Below are 23,739 nucleotides of genomic sequence, written 5' to 3'. Positions count from 1 at the left end.
GGAGGGCATTAGCTATGAGGAGCGGTTGAATAAACTCGGTTTGTTCTCACTGGAACGAAGGAGGTTGAGGGGCGACCTGATAGAGGTCTACAAAATTATGAGGGGCATAGACAGAGTGGATAGCCAGAGGCGTTTTCCCAGGGTAGAGGGGTCAATTACTAGGGGGCATAGGTTTAAGGTGCGAGGGGTAACGTTTAGAGGAGATGTACGAGGCAAGATTTTTTAAAAATTTTTTTTATTTTTTTTTATTACTACACAGAGGGTAGTGGGTGCCTGGAACTCGCTACCGGAGGAGGTGGTGGAAGCAGGGACGATAGTGACGTTTAAGGGGCGACTTGACAAATACATGAATAGGATGGGAATAAAGGGATATAGATCCCGGAAGTGTAGAAGATTGTAGTTTAGTCGGGCAGCATGGTCGGCACGGGCTTGGAGGGCCGAAGGGTCTGTTCCTGTGCTGTACATTTCTTTGTTCATTCACCAATTTCATACGCTGCTCCATAAATTCCACTGACACTGCCCCAGAGGAGAACCACACAATTTATTTTCTGTTATTTCTGCTGGTTCCTTCTTCTTGGATCTCAGTTTGAAGAACAAACACATTGCTGCAATCCCTGTATATGCAGCTATCACATAATTCCTCCTCCCTGCGATGGTGTCGGCATTGAAGGACTTGTGGAAGCCAATGAACTGTTGCTGTCTGCCAGAATCGTGACCCGCCATTCTCTCCCCTCACACAAACTTCACTCGGCCGCTGTCTGGTCCTTCACAGGCCCTGAGCTCCAACAGTCCCACTGCCGGAGGTACCGCACCCACCACTATTGGTCAGGGGAACAGTGAGGTGCCGGATGTGACGTTAGGAAAGTTAATCACCTATTGGATAATCAGGGTGTAAATCGGATGGAGCCAGGTTAAATGCTGCGGCTGCTGGCAGTCAGAGTTGGCATTCTCGGCCTAAAAGCCGGTCGTGGCTGTTGGGCAGTTCTCCAGTGATCAGGAACGCCACGACCAATCGCTCCACGACTCTCCCACACGTCGCTGTCGTGTTGGCTGCTCTGCTACACAGACGAACCAACACGGTTGCAGATGGTACAACTCTGTTTTATTACTATCAATAACTTGTTACTGTGGTTCGTTCATTACCCTTTAACCTGTGGACCCAGCCCAAACACAATCTTGGAGAGGCACTCAGCACATGGTGTATGTCTGAGTGGCTTGCTGTGAGCTCTGTGCCCTGAGCTGTCTCCTGCTAGAATGAGCGGGAACGGTGGTGTTCCCCGTTTTATAGTGCGTGTGCCCTTGCTTGTGATGTTGCGTGTGTTGATTGGTCCGTTGATCTGTCCATCAGTGAGTGTGTGTGTGTGTGTGTTTGCACCATGACGTTTCTCTGAATATCATGACATCCCCCCTTTTTTTACAAAAATATGTGCCTATGTGTTAATAAACATAGATGTGTGTGTGTGCAATATCGACAACATGTACACGAGGCTAAACTATATACATAGGAAGGTGTCAGGTGCAACATAGCAACGAGACTGTACCACAAACAAAACAAGTGTAAACATCAAGCATCAAAACAAACTCCTGTAACGACAAAAAGAGAAACATATCAACATTGTGGCATAAAACTTTAGTGAGTCCAATGTTCAAACAGGCTCATATGTCCAGCCTAGTAGTGACAAATTTGGGTTGACCGCCTCAAGGGTGGGTCAGGATCCACCGGCTGAGGAATGGGCCTGGCCACAGAGGAATGGGCATGGTGGCAGGAAGCTCCACGAAGTCGACATCAGGAGGGCATGGCACCGGTGTATGATCACGTAGTGAGCGCGGAAGCAGGCGAAGAGCCCGGCGATTACGCCGGTGAATGGAGCCATCAGGCATGTGAACCAGGAACGAGCGGGGAGCCACGCGTCGGAGAACTTCGACAGTTGCCGACCAGCCACCCTCTGGTAGGTGGATGCGGACGTTGTCTCCAGGCGCCAAGGCAGGAAGATCAGTTGCCCGAGTGCCATGTGCCACCTTCTGCTGAGCACGTTGCTGTCGCATCCTTTGCAGTACTGGAGCATAGTCGGGTGTAGGAACAAGAATGGATGGCACAGTGGTCCTGAGGGCGCGACCCATCAACAGCTGGGCTGGCGAGAGGCCCGTGGACAGTGCAGGCGAGCGATAGGCCAGCAGGGCTAAGCAGAAATCCGATCCGGCATCAGCAGCCTTGCAGAGGAGCCGCTTGACGATATGAACGCCCTTTTCCGCCTTGCCATTGGGCTGGGGATGCAGTGGGCTGGACGTCACGTGTGTGAAGCCATACGAAGCAGCAAAAGATCATTCTTGGCTTGCAAAACAGGGCCCATTGTCCGACATGACAGTAAGCGGAATGCCATGGCGAGCGAAGGTCTCTTTGCATGCCCTGATGACAGCGGACAATGTCAAATCGTGCAGGCGTATGACCGCTGGATAATTCGAAAAGTAATCTATGATGATTACATAGTCCCTACCGAGTGCATGGAAAAGGTCCACACCCACCTTCGCCCAGGGGGATGTCACCAACCCATGGGGCTGAAGCGTCTCAGGGGGTTGCGCCGGCTGAAACCTTTGGCAGGTGGGGCAGTTGAGCACCATGTTGGCAATGTCGTCGCTGATGCCCGGCCAGTAGACAGCTTCTCGGGCCCTCCGCCTGCACTTCTCAACCCCGAGATGGCCTTCGTGTCGTTGTTCGAGGATCAGTCTATGCATGCTGTGTGGAATCACAATCCGGTCCAGCTTTAGGAGGACACCGTCAATGACAGCCAAGTCGTCCCGGACATTGTAGAATTGTGGGCACTGTCCTTTGAGCCACCCTCCAGTCATGTGGCACATCACACGTTGTAGAAGGGGGGTCAGCCGCAGTCTCCCGGCGAATACGGGCCAGACATGAATCATCAGCTGGCAGATTGGCCCATGTGAAGGCCACCTGTGCCTCGACCTGACAGACGAAGCCCTCCGAGTCGGGCGGTGTGCTCACTGCTCTGGATAGGGCATCCGCAATGATGAGGTCCTTTCCCGGGGTGTAGATCAGTTGGAAGTCGTACCTCCGGAGCTTGAGCAGAATGCGCTGGAGGCGAGGGGTCATCTCATTCAGGTCCTTTTGTATGATGCTAACCAGGGGGCGATGGTCAGTTTCCACGGTGAACTGAGGGAGACCATACACATAGTCGTGGAACTTATCTACGCCGGTTAACAAACCCAGGCACTCCTTCTCGATTTGTGCGTAGCGCTGTTCTGTGGGGGTCATGGCCCGCGAGGCATAGGCGACTGGGTCCCATGATGCAGTGTCATCCCGTTGCAGGAGTACCGCCCCAATGCCGGACTGGCTGGCATCAGTCGAGATCTACGTATCTCGAGGTGTGTCGAAGAACGCCAATACCGGGGCTGTGGTGAGCTTAATTTTGAGCTCTTTCCATTCCTTCTGGTGTGCGGGCAGCCACTGGAACTCCGGGGTCTTCTTCACTAGGTGGCGAAGAGCTATTGTGTGGGAGGCAAGGTTGGGAATGAACTTTCCCAGGAAGTTGACCATCCCGAGAAAGCGTAGCACTGCTTTCTAGTCTGCCGGCTGCGGCATGGCTGTAATGGCGCTCACTTTGTCTGCATCCGGACGCACTCCTGACCGGAATATGTGGTCCCCCAGAAACTTTAGCTCAGTTTGGACAAAAGAACACTTGGCTCGGTTGAGGCGCAGGCAGTGTTCTCGTATCCGAGCAAAGACACGCTGGAGACGACTGATGTGCTCCTGTGGTGTGGTGGACCAGATGATGACGTCGTCAACATAGACGCGCACCCTTTCGATGACCTCCATCATCTGTTCCATGATTCTGTGAAATACCTCAGATGCCGAGATGATGCCAACCGGCAATCTGTTGTAGCAGTACCTGCCGAAAGGAGTGTTGAAGGTGCACAGCTTCCTGCTGGACTGATCCAGTTGAATCTGCCAAAAACCCTTCGAGGCATCAAGCTTTGTAAAAATTTTAGCCCGGGCCATTTCGCTCGTGATCTCTTCCCGTTTGGGTATGGGGTCGTGTTCCCTCATGTTGTTATTGTTCAGGTCTTTCGGGTCGATGCAGATATGGAGTTCGCCAGAGGGCTTTTTAACGCACACCATGGAGCTGACCCATGGCGTGGGCTCCGTGACCCGGGAAAGCACTCCTTGGTCCTGGAGATCCTGCAGCTGCTGCTTGAGGCGGTCTTTGAGTGGTGCTGGGACTCTACGAGGTGCGTGAATGACCAGGGTGGCGTCCGGTTTGAGCCGTATTCTGTAAGCGTAGGGCAGTGTGCCCATGCCCTCGAATGCCTCCTGGTTGTGGGCGAGGAGCGAGTGGAGCTGTGCCCTAAATTCTGCATCCGGGAAGTCTGACGTGCCTTCTGGAGAGAGCGTGTACCCGCTGAACGAGGTGGAGAACCTTGCACGCCTGTGCGCCTAGCAGGGAGTCCTTCGATGATCCAACAGTCTCAAAGGACAGTGTGGCCGTGTATGCATTGTGTGTCACCTGGAACTGGCAGGATCCCATGGCCGGGATAACGCTTCCGTTGTAGTCGACCATCTTACAACAGGATGGCCGAATCGGTGGTCTGACCTTCAAGGCGTAGAAGGCTGACCGTGCTACTCGGTTGGCGGAGGCACCAGTGTCTAAAAGGAATGTGATTGGTGATCGGTTGACCATTAGGGTTGCACACCATTCATCACCCGGATTGACACTGTTCACTGGCATCGGCTGGTGGGTCCTGCTTGGGGGCATCCGGTTCCTGTCAATGACTGCAACACGGAAGGCTTCCCGGTCGTCTGTATCACCGGTCTGTACATCGTCAGGGTATGACTCGGTGTATGGAGGCTGAATGACCCGCATGACCCCGCGAGGCTGGCGGAATTGGGGAGCGTTGGCAGGTTGAGCTGCTCGACAGCAGGCAGCGTAGTGGCCCATCTTGCCACAGCGGAGGCATTGTCGGTTCTTTGCTGGACATTGCCGCTTTAAATGTGCGGATCCAGTTGCCGCACGTCACGCGTCATGGCGTTCGTTACGCCATCGCGCATGCGCAGTTCGGTCCTGCATAGAGTGCGCCTGCGCGTCACGTCCCTCTGCGTCGACGTCTCTTTTGGCACGTACAAGCGCGCGAAATGGCCGCCCTAGTCCGGGCAGCGGGCCGGGAGGAATTCGATTGCCTGGGCCCGCTCGGCCTCATAGGACCCCTGCCTTGCCGATCCGGCCGCGTAGGACCCCTGCCGCGCCGATTCGGCCGCCTGGAATTGGGAGTAGCGGCTAGTCGTGTTTTCATGGGAGGACACAGGCTTCGATGACGATGGCTAGGGTGAGGCTTTTAATTTTGAGGAGCTGCTGGCATAGGGTGCCCGAGGTGACCCCAAAAACTATCTGGTCCGAATCATGGAATCGGAGGTGGCCTCGTAACCGCAGGACTGCGCGAGGATACGGAGGTGTGTTAGGAAAGGTTGAAAAGGCTCATCGTTACCCTGCAGGCGCTGCTGGAAGAGGTACCTCTCGAAGCTCTCATTTACCTCGACGCTGAAGTGTTGCTCGAGTTTAAGAAAGACCGTCTTGTACTTCGACTTGTCCTCACCTTCCGCGAACACCAGGGAGTTGTAGATGTGGATGGCGTGTTGCCCCGCCGTGGAGAGGAGGGCGGCGATTTGGTATCCGAAGCATTCTCCCTTTCTGTGGCTTCTCGGAAGAACTGGAAGCGCTGTTTAAACAGCTTCCAGTTGACGCCGAGGTTTCCAGCGATTTGGAGCGGCTGCGGCGGGCTGATGGTGTCCATGGCGGATTCCTGAAGATGTGTAGGTAGGTCTCACAGTTGCTGGGTTCCAAACCTGGTACTGTGTCGTGTTGGGTGCTCTGCTACACAGACGAACCAACACGGTTGCTGATGGTACAACTCAGTTTTATTACTATCAATAACAACATCTGTAAACTTGTTACTGTGGTTCGTTCATTAACCTTTAACCTGTGGACCCAACCCTAACACTATCTTGGAGAGGCACTCAGCACATGGTGAATGTTTGAGTGGCTTGCTCTGAGCTCTGTGCCCTGAGCTGTCTCCTGCTGGAATGAGTGGGAACTGTGGTGTTCCCCATTTTATAGTGCGTGTGCCCTTGCTTGTGATTGGCTCTGATGTTGCGTGTGCGTTGATTGGTCCATTGATCTGTCCAACAATGTGTATGTGTGTTTGCACCATGATGTTTATCTGAGTATCATGACAGTCGCGACAGAGTTTAAAAATCCTAACATACAGCATGCACTTAGATCATAAGATGATCACAGTAAATAAAGCATTACCGCCACGGAAAGGGCATCACAAAGAGAACACAAACAAATTGCACATGAAAATAAACAGGCATTTTAAAAGGCGCATTCTATAAAATACAAAAGATGAGAGTCTAGACAAGACAAAATGAAACTGACAGTGCCAGTGCAGAAGAGCAATTGTATTATATTGGGTCTGATCTGAAACTGAAGGACTGTAGGTTGACATTGCCTTAAATGGTAAAGTGGTTAAAATGAAGGTTAACAGTGGAGCATCTGCATTTGTTTTTATTGCTTCAGAGGACAAATGTTACAAGAAATGTCCAGTGGAGAGAAACCTCCTCCAGCTTAGCACCTACACTGGTCAGCCTGTGAACATACTTGGAAAAATGTCAGTTCAAGCGAAATATGGAGATCAGGCAGCAACATTGCTACTTAGCAGTGTGGAACGGAATAATCGCCCATCGCTTATGAGCAGAACTGGGTAAAAGAAAAAGGGAAATACATTGCATCCCCATGTTGCAGTCCTTATTAGACAGGCATTCCAATGTCTTCAAAGAAGGTCTTGGAGTTATTAAAGACATTGAAGCTAAACTCACTGGAAATGCTGAAGCTTCTCAAAGGTTCTTCAAACCATGTTCCGTTCCCTACTCAATACAACAGAAAATTGAACAGGAACAGAATGACTTGAAAACTTTCAGATAATTGTGAAAGTTGATTATAGGAGAGTGGGCAGCTCCCATAGTCCCAGAAGTGAAGGTGATAGGTCTATCGGAAAATGTGGCGGCCGCAAAATCACCAGTCTTTCCTGGAAGTGCATCAGTACCTGTAACTGGAAATTGCTCCGAATGGAAGTGAATTATTGACAAAGCTTGACCGTTTTTATTTGATAACACACAGGAGAGAGAGGAGTGTGTCAATACAAACCACCTTTCAGAACTGCACGATCACCAGTCTTATTCCAGCAGGCCATGGACAAAATACTGCAGGGCCTCTCGGTGTGATCTGATTCCAAGATGACATGGCCATCACTAGAACACCCAACTCTTTTAGAGAATCCAGGAAGGGTCCTGCGTAGACTGCAAAAGGTACAATGCCTACACTCAGAAATCCGCACCTTCATTCCTGAAGAACTCAGTGGGGAACCTGGAACATGGTACCTGGGCAGCACGGTAGCCTTGTGGATAGCACAATTGCTTCACAGCTCCAGGGTCCAAGGTTCGATTCCGACTTGGGTCACTGTCTGTGCTGAGTCTGCACGTTCCCCCCGCGTGTGCGTGTGTTTCCTCCGGGTGCTCCGGTTTCCTCCCACAGTCCAAAGATGTGCAGGTTAGGTGGATTGGCCATGCTAAATTGCCCCTAGTGTCCAAAATTGTCCTTAGCGTTGGGTGGGGTTACTGGGTTATGGGGATAGGGTGGCGGTGTTGAACTTGGGTAGGGTGCTCTTTCCAAGAGCCGGTGCAGACTCGATGGGCTGAATGGCCTCCTTCTGCACTGTAAATTCTATGATCTATGTGATCAGTGAAGCTGACCTCTGAACCGCTCCCAGATAGTTGGTAGCAGGAGTGAATGCACCACAGCCCAAAAACATTAAGGAGCTTCATTCGTTTTGGGGATTTGGTGAATTACTACAGTAAGTTCACTTACAGTTTGGCAACTAAGGGAGCACCACTGAATAATCTGCGGCAGGAGAATGAAAAATGTGATTAGTCACAAGTCTGTCAGGAAAGTTTCAAGGAGTTCAAGGAGCTCACTGCTGCTAAAGTCCTGGCACATTTCAATGCCACCCTGGCATGTGATGCATATGGGGGCAGCACGGTAGCACTGTTGCTTCACAGCTCCAGGGTCCCAGGTTCGATTCCGACTTGGATCACTGTCTGTGCTGAGTCTGCACGTTCCCCCCGCGTGTGCGTGTGTTTCCTCCGGGTGCTCCGGTTTCCTCCCACAGTCCAAAGATGTGCAGGTTAGGTGGATTGGCCATGCTAAATTGCCCCTAGTGTCCAAAATTGTCCTTAGCGTTGGGTGGGGTTACGGGGATAGGGTGGAGGTGTGGGCTTGGGTAGGGTGCTCTTTCCAAGAGCCGGTGCAGACTCGATGGGCCAAATGGCCTCCTTCTGCACTGTAAATTCTATGATTCTATGATGGATATGTTGTTGGAGCTGTCATCTCACAAACATTTACTAATGGCCCATTGCATTTGCCTCATGCACATTGTCCAAGGCAGAACAAATTTATGTCCAAATTGAGAAGGAAGATCTTGGACTAATTTCTGGATTAAAGTAGTGTAAGGATTATGGGGAGAAGGCAGGAGATTGGGGATGAGAAACATATTAGCCATGATTGAATAGCTGAGCAGACGCAATGGGCCGAGTGGCCTAATTCTGCCTATTTGTCTTATGGGTCCTTCCTGTTCATTCCCTTATTCCCCCTTTCTTTTATTTTGCCGTTATCATTTTTGATCCATGGATGATTAATGGACATGTGACTTTAAGTTAAGCAGCAGAGAAGAGAGTGATTCAGACGTTACGGGAGAGAACACTGCTAATTTGAACAGGAGACCTCAGCTTTTCGGCACCAGAGGGAAGGGGTGGGATTTGGTTTGATTGGCTGGTGGCCAATGAATTAGCCAAAAGGCCGCACTCTGCCCGAAACAGATGGTGATTAGATTCTACCCCAGTGGAATTGTTCTCCGAGACCTCAGGCAGCAGTCGAGTCCTAGACACACAGACAAGGGGCTACACTCTCCCTCTCCAGACAAGCCAAGTGCTGTATTTCTGAAGCTGCAGAGAACCTGAACGAATCTACAGGGAAACCATTGCAGGCTGCAGACATAGACAACAACCTGCTTTCTCTCTCTCCAGAAAGGCTTTGAGTGTTGTACTTCTGAAACTACAGAGACCTGAAAGAATCTACAGTAAAAAACCCAAATTTAAAACAAGGTTTGGTGAGGAGAAAGGTGCTAGAAAGGCCATCTGAAACAAAGACTCATTTTACTTATGATTTTCACCCGTGTGTGCGTCTGTCTCGTGCGTGTGTATAAACATAAGGGGTGGGGGGCAAGTTAAAGTGGGGAATTAGGAATTCAATAATAGCAACAAGTTCTATTTGCTGCTTATTTCATAATGGTTCCTGTTTTAAATAAACAGTAATTGTGTTTATACTTACAAACCCGGTGACTGTGATTATTGGGTAGCCAAGGGCCAAAGACTTTGGGAATTTTTAAAAGAATTATTGGCTAATTTATTTGTGTTGCGACTCCAGGTCAAGTGGGGCTGGAATTGACCGCACCCTAGCCCAGGGTGTCCTCGCAGAACTTCCAACAGTATTTGCATCAGCATGAAATTCACTTTAATTAGATCACAAGCCCTTGATTTAGTTGCTTAGCGCTTGGAAGTTGCAAACCCCGACACTTGCCGCTGCACACCTACAAAGGCGGGTCTGCTTACCAGTATTACATTTCACTCTACTGAGAATCATAGAAATGCTGGCGCACTTTCCAGACTTCTGTTACACCATGGCTCCACAACCCAAAATGAAGTCAGTGCTTTTGATGTGAACCAAATAGAGGGGCTGATTGAGCAGTGGGCTAAACAGCTGGCATGTAATGCAGAACAAGGCCAGCAGCGCGGGTTCAATTCCCATACCGACCTCCCCGAACAGGCGGTGGAATGTGGTGACTAGGGGCTTTTCACAGTAACTTCATTGAAGCCTACTTGTGACAATAAGCGATGATTATTATGTTACCTGGATCAAATTTGACTTGAGACGAAGAAGGATGTTGTGCTCTTCAAAGTTCAGCTGTACACACCGAAAGGTTGGTGTGCAGTCCAAGAAATGACTATTGAGCTTAGATTTCAGCCGACTCTGCAAGGCGATTATCTGTTATGGGGAATCAAAAGTTGTTCTTCCTCCAAAACTTCAAACACGAGTGAGAAATTTCACCTCAGTCACATACGAATCTTCAAAATGGGCCGCATGGTGGCACAGTGGTTAACACTGTTGCTTCACAATGCCAAGGACCCAGGTTCAATTCAGACATTGGGTGACTGTATGGAGTTTGCACGTTCTTCCCGTATCTATGTGGGTTTCCTCCGGGTGTTCCAGTTTCCTCCCCCAGTCCAAAGACGTGTAAGGTTAACTGGATTAGTCATTCTAAATTGTTCCTTGGTGTCCATAAGACAGGTTAGGTGGGGTTACAGGCAGAGGACAGAAGAGTGGGCCTAGATAGGTCAAAGGGTCGATGTAGACTCGATGGGCCAAATGGCCTCTTCTGCACTGTAGGGATTCGATTAAATCTCCCGCTATGATTGGATTTGAATGTCACTTGTACCAAGGTACAGTGAAAAGCATTGTTCTGCGTACAGTCCAGACAGATCATTCCATACATGAAAAAACAAAGAACATTCGCTAAATACACAATGTAAATGCATAGACGCAGGCATTGGGTGAAATGAAATGAAATGAAAATGAAAATCGCTTATTGTCACAAGTAGGCTTCAAATGAAGTTACTGTGAAAAGCCCTTAGTCGCCACATTCCGGCGCCTGTTCGGGAAGGCTGGTACGGGAATTGAACCGTGCTGCTGGTCTGCCTTGGTCTGCTTTCAAAGCCAGCGATTTAGCCCTCTGAGCATACAGGAGTGTAATGCCACTCAGTAGAGAAGATGTGTGAAGAGATCAGATCAGTCCATAAGTGGGTCATTCCAAGAGTCTGGTAACAGTGGGGAAGCTGTTTTTGAACCTGTTAGTACATGAAATTGGACCTTAGTGTCCAAAGATGGACATGTAAGTGGGGTTACGGTGATAGGGCGAGAGAGTGGGCTTGTGGAAGGTGGCTGTTTATCAGAATGGATTTGCTTTGTCCGGATTTGAAAGGAAAGATTGGTTCAAAGCAAGCGGATAAGAAAAGATCATGTGCCACAAGTATATGAACTCTTGCTTAATCTGGATCAGTCTGCTTGAGTCAGGAAATACTGCAGAACACCAAACTGGCTTCCGGGAAGAATCATCAAGCACAAGGACCACTAACCTATGATGCTGAATGTTCCTGGGAAATCTGGGAAAGACACACTGGCCAGATTAGAGAAATCAAATCCAAAGAACCAAATTTCCAGGGATTCTCCGTCATGGAAAGATTTGAGAAACATCTGCTCCAGTTGGTGAATCTCAACTTGATTCAACTGACGAATCTGGAGCACTAACTGCTGAAGCTGACCAGCAGGACCTTCCATTTCCAAGCAAACAAACTGGATATCTAAACCAACACCCAGCTCTAAACCAAAGCAAATTTGCAAACCGTCTGATCGATTTGTTTCTGGTTAAAAGGGGGGATTGGATTGAATTTGTTTATTGTCACGTGTACTCAGGTACAGTGAAAAGTATTTTTCTGCGAGCAGCTCAACAGATCATTAAGTACATGGGAAGAAAAGGGAATAAAAGAAAATACATAATAGGGCAATGTAACTACATAAGCACTGGCATCGGATGAAGCATACAGGGTGTAGTGTTAATGCAGTCAGTCCATAAGAGGGTCATTTAGGAGTCCGGTGACAGTGGGGAAGAAGCTGTTTTTGAGTCTGTTTGTGCGTGTTCTCAGACTTCTGTATCTCCTGCCCGATGAAAGAAGTTGGAAGAGTGAGTAAGCCGGGTGGGAGGGATCTTTGATTATGCTGCCCGCTTTCCCCAGGCAGCGGGAGGTGTAGATGGAGTCAATGGAAGGGAGGCAGGTTCGTGTGATGGACTGGGCGGTGTTCACGACTCTCTGAAGTTTCTTGCGGCCCTGGGCCGAGCAGTTGCCATACCAGGCTGTGATGCAGCCAGATAGGATGCTTTCTGTGGTGCATCTGTAAAAGTTGGTAAGGGTTAATGTGGACATGCCGAATTTCCTTAGTTTCCTGAGGAAGTATAGGCGCTGTTGTGCTTTCTTGGTGGTAGCGTCGACGTGGGTGGACAAGGACAGATTTATACACAGATGGAATGGGTATAAATTTCATGCTTTTGTAAAAGAACATTTCAGTTAAAAGTGCTATATAAAAAACCTGCAGTCGGCTGTGCTGAAAACAAAGTTTGAGGAAAAGGAAGAAAGGAGACATCGTTTTTCATAGAAAGCTCAGTTCAGAGCTGACGCACTGGGTCTCATTGCCAAGAGCAAGCTGAAGCCAAGCGCACAGCAAACCGAGCCCATGGCAACCTGGACCACCCACCAGCTTGCCCACTTCCTTTATTCATTCATGGGATATGGGCATCGCTGACTGGGCCAGCATTCACTGTCCATCTCGGAGGGCATTTAAGAGACAACCACATTGCTGTGGGTCTGGAGTCACATGTCAGCCAGACAAGTAAGGATGACAGATGCCAGATGGTTTTTTTTTTCAAATGACAATCCACAATGGTTTCATGGTTACCATTAGATTTCTAATTCCAGATTTTTATTGAATTTAAATTCCACCTTCTGCCCTGGTGGGATTTGAACCTGGGTACCGAGAGCATTACCCTGGGTCTCAGGATTATTAGTCCAGTGACAATACCACTGCGCCACCGCATCCCCAGGCATCACTCTCGTGACAGACACTGCAGGTCAGACTTCATAAAACATAGGCCCTTCTAGCCTGCACCATTATTCAATATAATCATGGCAGATCATTGTAATTGTAGAAAAGTACCAATTGCCTTCTTAAAGAAAGTCAGTCACTTGGCCACCACAGCCTTCTGTGGTAGAGAATGCTGCAGGGTCACCACCCTCTCAGTGAAGAGATTCTTCCTCATCTCAGTCCTAAATGGCCTATCCCGTATCCTGAGACTGTCATCCCTTGTTCGAGACCCCACAGCCAGAAGAAACCTGCATCCGGACTTCCGGTTGCGGCGATGACCAGCTAAGCCGCACGTTTCGGCGGCTCCAGCTCGAACGGACCTTCGGGCTCTTTTAAGAGCCCCAACGGGGAATTTTTTCGGGACAAAACCCGGTGTGGGGTGAGAGAGCAGGGAGTTCCCCCCCCCCCCCCCCCCCCCCCAGCGAAAAATAAAAATATTGGCGGCGGCGACCAGATCTCGAAGAATCCTCGAGGGCAGTGGCAGAAGGAAGAAAGGAGCAAGATGGCGGCGGAGGGAGCCCAGGCGACATGGGGACCGGACCAGGATGAATTCTTAAGGCAGTGTGTGGAGCTGCTAAAAAAGGAGGTGCTGGCCCCGATGCTACAAGCAATTGAGGGGCTCAAGGAAACACAAAAGACCCAGGAGATAGAGCTCCGTGTGGTGGAGCAGAAGGTGACTGACAACGAGGACGAGAACCTGGGCCTGGCGGTCAAAATGCAGACGCACGAGGCGCTCCATAAGAAGTGCATCGAAAGGATTGAAGTCCTAGAAAATAGATCACGGAGAAAGAACCTCCGGATCCTGGGTCTCCCCGAGGGAGTGGAAGGAGCTGATGGCGGGGCTTACGTGAGTACGATGCTACGCTCGCTAATGGGAGCTGAGGCTCCCTCGGGCCCCTTGGAAGTGGAAGGGGCCCATCGGGTCCCTGCGAGGAGACCAAAGGCGGGAGAACCACCTAGGGCGATGATCGTGCGATTTCACCGCTTCAATGATAGAGAGGCGGTTCTGAGATGGGCCAAGACGGTACGGAGTAGTAGATGGGAGAATGCGGTGGTACGAGTGTATCAGGATTGGAGTGCGGAGGTGTCGAGAAGGAGGGCGAGCTTCAATCGAGCCAAGGAGGTGCTGCACAAGAAGAAAGTGAAGTTCGGGATGTTGCAGCCGGCGCGACTGTGGGTCACGCACCAGGAGAGGCATCACTACTTCGAAACGGCGGAAGAAGCATGGACCTTCATTAAAAACGAGAAACTGGATCAGAACTGAGGGACTGATGATGTTGGAGGGGAAACGACAATGCTGATGTATATAGAAACGTAAAATGGGGAGGGGGGGGACATTGAGAAATGTGGGCGCCGGTGGGGGGGGGGGAAAGAGGAGACTCAGGCGGGGGATGGGGAATGGGAGTGGGGCGGCAGAGGGAGCTGCGCCACGAGGGGCGGGACGGCTCTAGAGAACACGAGGTTTCTTTTTCTTGTTCCCGCGTCAGAAAGATGATGGCGGGAAGATAGGCGCAAGGTGGATGGGAGTTCCTCACACGGGGGGGTCAAGGAGAGAGCGGGAGAAGCCGGGGTCAGTTGAAGTCAGCTGACTTTTGGAAGCAATATGGGGGGAGTAACCATGTTAATTGGGGATCTAGCAGGGGGGGGGGGGGGGGGGGGGACAACTGGGTTGCTGCTGCGGAGATAGAGAAGGAACTGGTAAAAGAAAAGGTGGTCGGGGCGGGAATGCGCCGCCTGGGGGAACGGGTGGGTGCGCAGAACCGGGACGTGGGATTGGCCCAGAGAGGGTGATGGCTAGTCGACAGGGGAGGGGGACGGGCAGCCCCCCAGTCCGGCTGATCACGTGGAACATGAGAGGCCTAAATGGGCCGATTAAGAGGGCCTGAGTTTTCGCGCACTTAAAAGGACTGAAGGCAGACGTGGCCATGCTTCAAGAGACGCACCTGAAGGTGGCGGACCAGGTTAGGTTAAGAAAAGGATGGGTGGGACAGGTGTTCCACTTGGGGCTGGACGCAAAGAATAGGGGGGTGGCCATACTGGTGGGGAAACGGGTGTCATTCGAGGCTAGGAACATTGTAGCGGACAGCGGTGGCAGATATGTGATGGTGAGCGGCAGACTGCAGGGAATGGAGGTCGTGTTGGTTAATGTATATGCCCCGAATTGGGATGATGCGGGATTTATGAAGCGGATGCTGGGACGTATCCCGGACCTGGAGGTAGGAAACCTGATAATGTGGGGGACTTCAACACCGTGCTGGACCCAGGGTTAGATAGATCTAGATCTAGGACCGGAAGAAGGCCGGCAGCGGCCAAGGTGCTTAGGGGGTTTATGGACCAAATTGGGGGGGGGGGGGGGAGGACTAAAAGCGGTGGTCAGGGGAGAGTTGATCTCCATCAGGGCTCACAAGGGGAAAACAGAGGCCAAAGAAAGGGAAAGACTACTGGGGGAGATTTTGAGGGTAGATAAAAAATATGCGGAGGCCCCGGATGAAGGACTATACAGGGAGAGGCGACGACTCCAGACGGAGTTCGATCTGCTCACCACAGGGAGGGCAGAGGCACAGTGGAGGAAGGCACAGGGGATGAGATATGAATATGGGGAAAAGGAGAGTCGCCTGTTGGCCCACCAGCTGCGAAAGAGGACAGCGGCGAAGGAGATAGGGGGAGTTAGGGATGAAACGGGAGCCACGGTGCGGAGAGCAGGGAAGATAAACAAGGTGTTTAAGACCTTTTACGAGAGGCTATACAGGTCCCAACCCCGGGAGGGAAAAGGGGATGCAGCAGTTTCTGGACGAACTAAGGTTCCCGAAGGTGGAGGAGCAGGAGGTGGCAGGCCTGTGGGCGCCAATTGGGGTGGATGAGGTGACCAAAGGGCTGGGGAACATGCAGGCAGGGAAGGCCCCGGGACCAGATGAGTTCCCGGTGGAATTCTACAGAAAATATGTGGACTTGTTGGCCCCACTGCTGGTAAGAACCTTTAACGAGGCCAGAGAAGGGGGGACCCTACCTCCGACAACGTCGGAGGCGACGATATCACTAATCTTGAAGCGAGATAAAGATCCGCTGCAGTGCGGGTCCTATAGGCCTATCTCATTGCTAAATGTGGACGCCAAGTTGCTGGCAACGAGGATGGAGGATTGTGTCCCGGGGCTGGTGCACGAAGACCAGACAGGGTTCGTAAAGGGGAGACAATTGAATGTCAACGTGCGACGGCTATTAGGGGTGATAATGATGCCCCAGCAGAGGGGGAGGCAGAGATAGTGGCGGCAATGGATGCAGAGATGGCATTTGATAGGGTGGAGTGGGAGTATCTATGGGAGGTGCTGAGGAGGTTCGGGTTCGGGGACGGGTTTGTCAGCTGGGTTAAACTCCTCTATGGGGCCCCAACGGCAAGTGTGGTCACAGGTCAGCAAAGGTCGGAGTATTTTCGACTACACAGGGGAACAAGACAGGGATGCCCGCTGTCCCCATTACTGTTCGCGCTGGCAATTGAACTACTGGCCATAGCGCTGAGAGACTCCAGAAAATGGAGAGGGGTGGTTAGAGGGGGAGAGGAACACCGAGTGTCACTCTACGCGGATGCCCTACTGCTGTATGTGACGGATCCAGTGGGGGGGATGACAGAGGTCATGCAGATATTGAGGGAGTTTGGAGATTTCTCGGGATATAGGCTTAACATGGGAAAGAGCGAGCTTTTGTGATACACCCTGGGGACCAGAGTAGAGGGATAGATAGCCTACCGCTAAGGAGAGTGGAAAGAAACTTCCGATACCTGGGGATTCAGATAGCCAGGAGCTGGGGAACCTTACACAGACTCAATCTGACACGGCTGGTGGAACAAATGGGAGGATTTTAAAAGGTGGGACATGCAGCCGCTGTCACTGGCGGGCAGAGTGCAGGCAATTAAGATGATGGTCCTCCCGAGGTTCCTATTTGTGTTCCAATGTCTCTCTATACTGATCACTAAGGCCTTCTTTAAAAAAATAGATAGGAGCATCACGGGCTTCGTGTGGGCAGGGAAGGCCCCGAGGGTAAGGAGGGGGTTCCTACAACGTAGCAGAGACAGAGGGGGACTGGCGTTGCTGAATTTGGGAGACTACTATTGGGCCGCCAACGTGGCGATGATTTGTAAATGGATGATAGAGGGAGAGGGAGCGGCGTGGAAAAGGTTGGAGATGAAGTCCTGCAAAGGGACGAGCTTGAAGGCGCTGGTGACGGCGCCATTACCGCTCTCCCCGAAAAGGTTTACCACAAACCCAGTGGTGGCAGCAACATTAAGAATCTGGGGGCAATGGAGGTGACAGAGGGGTGTGCTGGGAGCCTCGGTGTGGTCCCCGATCAGGAACAACCATAGGTTTTGGGGAATGAGCCCGGCCAGGTGGTAGATGTTTCAGTAGGGGAGCATTTCGGTAACAGTGACCACAATTCAGTAAGTTTTAAAGTACTGGTGGACAAGGATAAGAGTGGTCCGAGGATGAATGTGCTAAATTGGGGGAAGGCTAATTATAACAATATTAGGCGGGAACTGAAGAGCATAGATTGGGGGCGGATGTTTGAGGGCAAATCAACATCTGACATGTGGGAGGCTTTCAAGTGTCAGTTGATAGGAATACAGGACAGGCATGTTCCTGTGAGGAAGAAAGACAAATACGGCAATTTTCGGGAACCTTGGATGACGAATGATATTGTAGGCCTCGTCAAAAAGAAAAAGGAGGCATTTGTCAGGGCTAAAAGGCTGGGAACAGACGAAGCCTGTGTGGCATATAAGGAAAGTAGGAAGGAACTTAAGCAGGGAGTCAGGAGGGCTAGAAGGGGTCATGAAAAGTCATTGGCAAATAGGGTTAAGGAAAATCCCAAGGCTTTTTACACTTACATAAAAAGCAAGAGGGTAGCCAGGGAAAGGGTTGGCCCACTGAAGGATAGGCAAGGGAATCTATGTGTGGAGCCAGAGGAAATGGGCGAGGTACTAAATGAATACTTTGCATCAGTATTCACCAAAGAGAAGGAATTGGTAGATGTTGAGTCTGGAGAAGGGGGTGTAGATAGCCTGGGTCACATTGTGATCCAAAAAGACGAGGTGTTGGGTGTCTTAAAAAATATTAAGGTAGATAAGTCCCCAGGGCCGGATGGGATCTACCCCAGAATACTGAAGGAGGCTGGAGAGGAAATTGCTGAGGCCTTGACAGAAATCTTTGGATCCTCGCTGTCTTCAGGGGATGTCCCGGAGGACTGGAGAATAGCCAATGTTGTTCCTCTGTTTAAGAAGGGTGGCAGGGATAATCCCGGGAACTACAGGCCGGTGAGCCTTACTTCAGTGGTAGGGAAATTACTGGAGAGAATTCTTCGAGACAGGATCTACTCCCATTTGGAAGCAAATGGACGTATTAGTGAGAGGCAGCACGGTTTTGTGAAGGGGAGGTCGTGTCTCACTAACTTGATAGAGTTTTTCGAGGAGGTCACTAAGATGATTGATGCAGGTAGGGCAGTAGATGTTGTCTATATGGACTTCAGTAAGGCCTTTGACAAGGTCCCTCATGGTAGACTAGTACAAAAGGTGAAGTCACACGGGATCAGGGGTGAACTGGCAAGGTGGATACAGAACTGGCTAGGCCATAGAAGGCAGAGGGTAGCAATGGAGGGATGCTTTTCTAATTGGAGGGCTGTGACCAGTGGTGTTCCACAGGGATCAGTGCTGGGACCTTTGCTCTTTGTAGTATATATAAATGATTTGGAGGAAAATGTAACTGGTCTGATTAGTAAGTTTGCAGACGACACAAAGGTTGGTGGAATTGCGGATAGCGATGAGGACTGTCTGAGGATACAGCAGGATTTAGATTGTCTGGAGACTTGGGCGGAGAGATGGCAGATGGAGTTTAACCTGGACAAATGTGAGGTAATGCATTTTGGAAGGGCTAATGCAGGTAGGGAATATACAGTGAATGGTAGAACCCTCAAGAGTATTGAAAGTCAAAGAGATCTAGGAGTACAGGTCCACAGATCACTGAAAGGGGCTACACAGGTGGAGAAGGTAGTCAAGAAGGCATACGGCATGCTTGCCTTCATTGGCCGGGGCATTGAGTATAAGAATTGGCAAGTCATGTTGCAGCTGTATAGAACCTTAGTTAGGCCACACTTGGAGTATAGTGTTCAATTCTGGTCGCCACACTACCAGAAGGATGTGGAGGCTTTAGAGAGGGTGCAGAAGAGATTTACCAGAATGTTGCCTGGTATGGAGGGCATAAGCTATGAGGAGCGATTGAATAAACTCGGTTTGTTCTCACTGGAACGAAGGAGGTTGAGGGGCGACCTGATAGAGGTATACAAAATTATGAGGGGCATAGACAGAGTGGATAGTCAGAGGCTTTTCCCCAGGGTAGAGGGGTCAATTACTAGGGGGCATAGGTTTAAGGTGAGAGGGGCAAAGTTTAGAGTAGATGTACGAGGCAAGTTTTTTACGCAGAGGGTAGTGGGTGCCTGGAACTCACTACCGGAGGAGGTAGTGGAGGCAGGGACGATAGGGACATTTAAGGGGCATCTTGACAAATATATGAATAGGATGGGAATAGAAGGATACGGACCCAGGAAGTGTAGAAGATTGTAGTTTAGTCGGGCAGTATGGTCGGCACGGGCTTGGAGGGCCGAAGGGCCTGTTCCTGTGCTGTACATTTCTTTGTTCTTTGTTGTTCTTTGTTTGCCCCAGGGAGGCTGGACAGAGGATTCCAGGGCTGGCATTGGGCAGGAATCAGGAGAGTGGGAGACTTATTTATAGACGGGACGTTTGCAAGCTTGGGAGCGCTTGAGGAAAAGTATGAGCTGCCCCTGGGAAATACCTTTAGCTTTATGCAGGTGAGAGCGTTCACGAGACAACTGGTGAGGGAATTTCCGCTGCTCCCGACACAAGGGATCCAGGACAGGGTGCTTTCGGGGGTGTGGGTTGGGGAGGGCAAAGTGTCCGAGATATACCGGGAGATGAGAGAAGAGGGGGAGGAGTTGGTGGACGAGCTGAAGGGAAAATGGGAAGAAGAGCTCGGGGAGGAGATTGAGGTGGGTTTGTGGGCTGTGGGGTATTGGAGGGGAGTGACGGGAGTGATCTCGAAGGTGGTGAAGGTCCGGGTCAAGCCAGGCTGGGGGTTAGCTATATTTGGAGTAGCGGATGAGCCGGGAGTGCAGGAGGCGAAAGAGGCCGATGTTGTGGTCTTTGCGTCCCTAGTAGCCCGGCGTAGGATTTTACTCATGTGGAAGGAAGCGAAACCCCCGGCCTGGAGACCTGGATAAACGATATGGCGGGGTTCATAAAACTGGAGCGGATGAAGTTTGCGCTGAGAGGATCGGCTCAAGGGTTCACCAGGCGGTGGCAACCGTTCCTCGACTATCTAGCGGAACGTTAGGGGGAAGATAGATAGCCAGCAGCAGCCCCGGGGGGGGGGGGGGGTAAATTGTTTGTGTTCTAGATGGGGAGAGGGGGTGGGGGGAGCATTACTTAGTGTTATTTGGTTAGTTTACTATATTATTTAAACAATGTTATATAGCAGGTATCATGCTACCATTTTTGTTGATTTGTAAGGGAAACAATTGTGTTTGAAAACTTTAATAAAATATATTTTAAAAAAAGAAACCTGCATCCAACGTCCAGCCCAGTCAGAATTTTTATACATTTCAATGACATCCCCTCTCATTTTAAGTTCCAGTGAATACAGGCACAGTCAACCCCATCTCTCTTCATATGACATGCCCTGCCACCCCAGGAATCAGTCTCAATAAATATCAATCAATCGTGGACGTTCACCACGCTCCTTCTTGGTAAGTCTATCCTTTCATAAAGGAAACCAAAACTGCTCACAATATTTCAGGTGTGATCTCACCAAGGCCCTGTAGAGCTGCAGTAATTTATTCTTTCATGGAATGTGGATGCCGCCAGGAAGGCATGCGTTTATTGTCCGTCCCTGATTGCCCCCTCAAGTGGCCTCACAAACCACCCAGTTCAAGGGCAGACGGCAGATTTCCTTCCCTGAAGGACATTAGGTTTTTACAATAATTGCCAATAGTTTTACGGTTAACATTACTGATACCAGCTTTCGGCTCCAGATTTATTGGTTGAATTCAAATTCCACTAGTTGCCGTGGTGGGATTTGAACCCATGTTCTCAGACCCTTCGCATGAGCCTCGGGATTACTAGTCTAGTGAGAGGGCAGCACGGTAGCATGGTGGATAGCACAATTGCTTCACAGCTCCAGGGTCCCAGGTTAGATTCCCGGCTTGGGTCACTGTCTGTGCGGAGTCTGCACGTTCTCCCCGTGTGCGCGTGGGTTCCTCCGGCTGCTCCGGTTTCCTCCCACAGTCCAAAGATGTGCAGGTTAGGTGGATTGGCCATGACAAATTGCCCTTCGTGTCCAAAATTGCCCTTAGTGTTGGGTGGCGGTGTTGACCTTGGGTAGGGTGCTCTTTCCAAGAGCTGGTGCAGACTCAATGGGCCGAATGGCTTCCTTCTGCACTGTAAATTCAATGATAATCTATGATTAATGTAGGACAACGGTTCGGCACTGGTTTAGCACAGTGGGCTAAACAGCTTGGTTGTAATGAAGAAGACCAGCAACGCAGGTTCAATTCCCGTACCGGCCTCCCCGAACAGGCGCCGGAACGTGGTGACCAGGGGCTTTTCACAGTAACTTAATTGAAGCCGACTTGTGACAATAAGTGATCAAAAGCTTTCTGAAAATCCAAATACGCCACACCCACTGATTCAGCCTCATCTATCCTACTAGTTATGTCCTCAAAAAACTCCAGTAGGTTGTGAAAACTATTTCCCTTTCATTATTCCATGTTGACTGTATCTAACCCCGTTGATATTTTCTAAATGTTCTGCAATCCTATCCTTTACAATAGAGTCTAGCATTTCCCCTGCTACTGATGTTCGGTTAACTGGTCTGTAAATCCTGGTTTTCTCCCTCCCTCCTTTGTTAAATAGCGGGGTCAAATTTGCCAGAACTGTTCCAGAATCTACAGAATTTTGGAAGATGCCAACCAATGGCAACCCCTGGGAATTTATCAGCTTTCAGTCCCATTAATTTCTCCGGCACAATTTTTCTAGTGGTGCTAATTTCCTTCAATTCCTCCCTCTCACTAGACTCTTGATTCCTTAGAATCTTTGGGAAGTTATTTGTGTCTTCCTCCATTAAGACAGAACCAAAGTAGTTGTTTAATTGCTCTGCCATTTCCTTGTTCTCCATTATCAATTCTCCTGTTTCAGCTTGTAAGGGACCATTTATCTTCACTAATCTTTTTCTTTTCAGTTACCTATAGAAGCTTTTAGCATCAGCTTTTATGTTTCTTGCAAGTTTATTCTCAGTCTATTTTTCCCCCTCTGAATCAATCAGTCCGCCTTTGCTGAATTCTGAACTTCTCCCAATCTTCGGGCCTGCTACCTTGTCTAGCAACTTTATATGACTACTCTTTGCATCGAATAATATGCATAATTTATTTTGTAAGCTGTGGCTGGGCCACTTTTCTTGTATTTTTGCGCTAGAAAGAAATGCATAACTGTTGTAATCATGCATTTATTGCTTAAATACGAGCCATTGCCTATCCGCCATGCCTTTGAATGATGTTCCTCAATCGTAGCCAACTAGAGCCGCACAGCTTCCTCGGTTTAGATTTAGGACCCTAATTTCAGATCAGATTTCTTCACTTTCCATCCTAATTAAGAATTCTATCATGTTATGGCCACTGTTCCCTAAAGGATCCTGCAAAACAAGATTAATTAACCCCTTCCCACTGCATAATATCAAATCTAGGATAGCTAGTCCCTCATTATTACCTTGCAATTTCTCATTCTAATGCTATGTCTCTCCCAATCTTTCATTTTGCTTTTCCCTTCTAATGTTAATTCTGGTACCAATCGTCTCGGCAACTCGTCAGGAGTATTGACCAAACTCTGCTATTGACGAACAGCCACTCCCCATGCCCATGAGAATGCTCGGTCGCTGCTCGGTTAGTCAGCACCAGTAAGATAATTTATCACTTGGATTCTTGCTGGCGCTAATGAAATGCCTGACGTTTTCTTAACTATAGGACCCCATCATTTATTTTTCCAATCTTCTTGTTCTCTGTTGAGTCACGCATGGTGCCATGAACTTGGCTCTGGCTGCATTCCCCATCGGAGTGGAATAACCACTCATCAATATTCAGCCTGCGGGCTTCCTACCTTCTTGTTTCCATCCTCATCAACAGTGTTGGAATCCTTCTCTGCAGCTGGGAGATGCACAACACATTGTATCAGCTGCAACACTAAGGCTGTCACCATCTGAATAAAGAGTGGCTCTCCGTCCATATCACTGCTGTTTAATCTGTTTAATAAAACATGAACAAACATCAGGGCTCATGTCACTGACATCACTAATTCACTTAAGGCTCTTCTCCTTCAGTTAAAACTGCAACATGTGGGTCCAGGAACACTTCAAAATTACATTTCGCTGTGGCATAACAGATTAGACAGCATCGTTCCAACTTTAGAAATTGAGTTTAAATCGCCTACATCTACTGGTTGTAAAAATCCTACATAAAATGTGTAGGTCGTCTTGATTGGCCAAAGTACAAAGGTGCTCCGAATAAAAATTAAATGGGCAACATAAAGAAGAAGCCACAGCATGGCTGGCGTGGGAAGGGAAGGAAATCTGACATCAGAACACAAAATGACAAGAAATAGAAGCAGGAGCAGGCCAAACCTGCTCCGCCATTCTATAAGATCCTGGCAAATTTTCTACTGCGACACCATTTTCCTGCACTATCCACATCCCTTGATGCTTTTAATATATAGAAATCTATCGATCTCAATCTTGAATATACTCAATTACTGTAGCTCCACAGG

The 23,739-nt window shown here is 49.6% G+C and overlaps 1 protein-coding gene across 4 annotated transcripts in view; it reads right to left on the bottom strand.

The window, feature by feature from the left end:
• Positions 1-23,739, bottom strand: part of LOC140429045 (nipped-B-like protein) — an 817,118-nt gene that overhangs the window by 320,396 nt on the left and 472,983 nt on the right. For all 4 annotated transcript variants that reach the window (XM_072515574.1, XM_072515576.1, XM_072515575.1 and 1 more), the window contains one exon: positions 23,077-23,218. In XM_072515574.1, the coding sequence (XP_072371675.1) occupies positions 23,077-23,218 (142 nt within the window). The remainder of the gene's footprint in view (positions 1-23,076; positions 23,219-23,739) is intronic.

The sequence above is a fragment of the Scyliorhinus torazame genome, chromosome 9 (genome assembly GCF_047496885.1).
Source record: "Scyliorhinus torazame isolate Kashiwa2021f chromosome 9, sScyTor2.1, whole genome shotgun sequence".
Lineage (NCBI taxonomy): Eukaryota > Metazoa > Chordata > Chondrichthyes > Carcharhiniformes > Scyliorhinidae > Scyliorhinus > Scyliorhinus torazame.
This window is presented reverse-complemented; position numbering and strand designations above follow the sequence as displayed.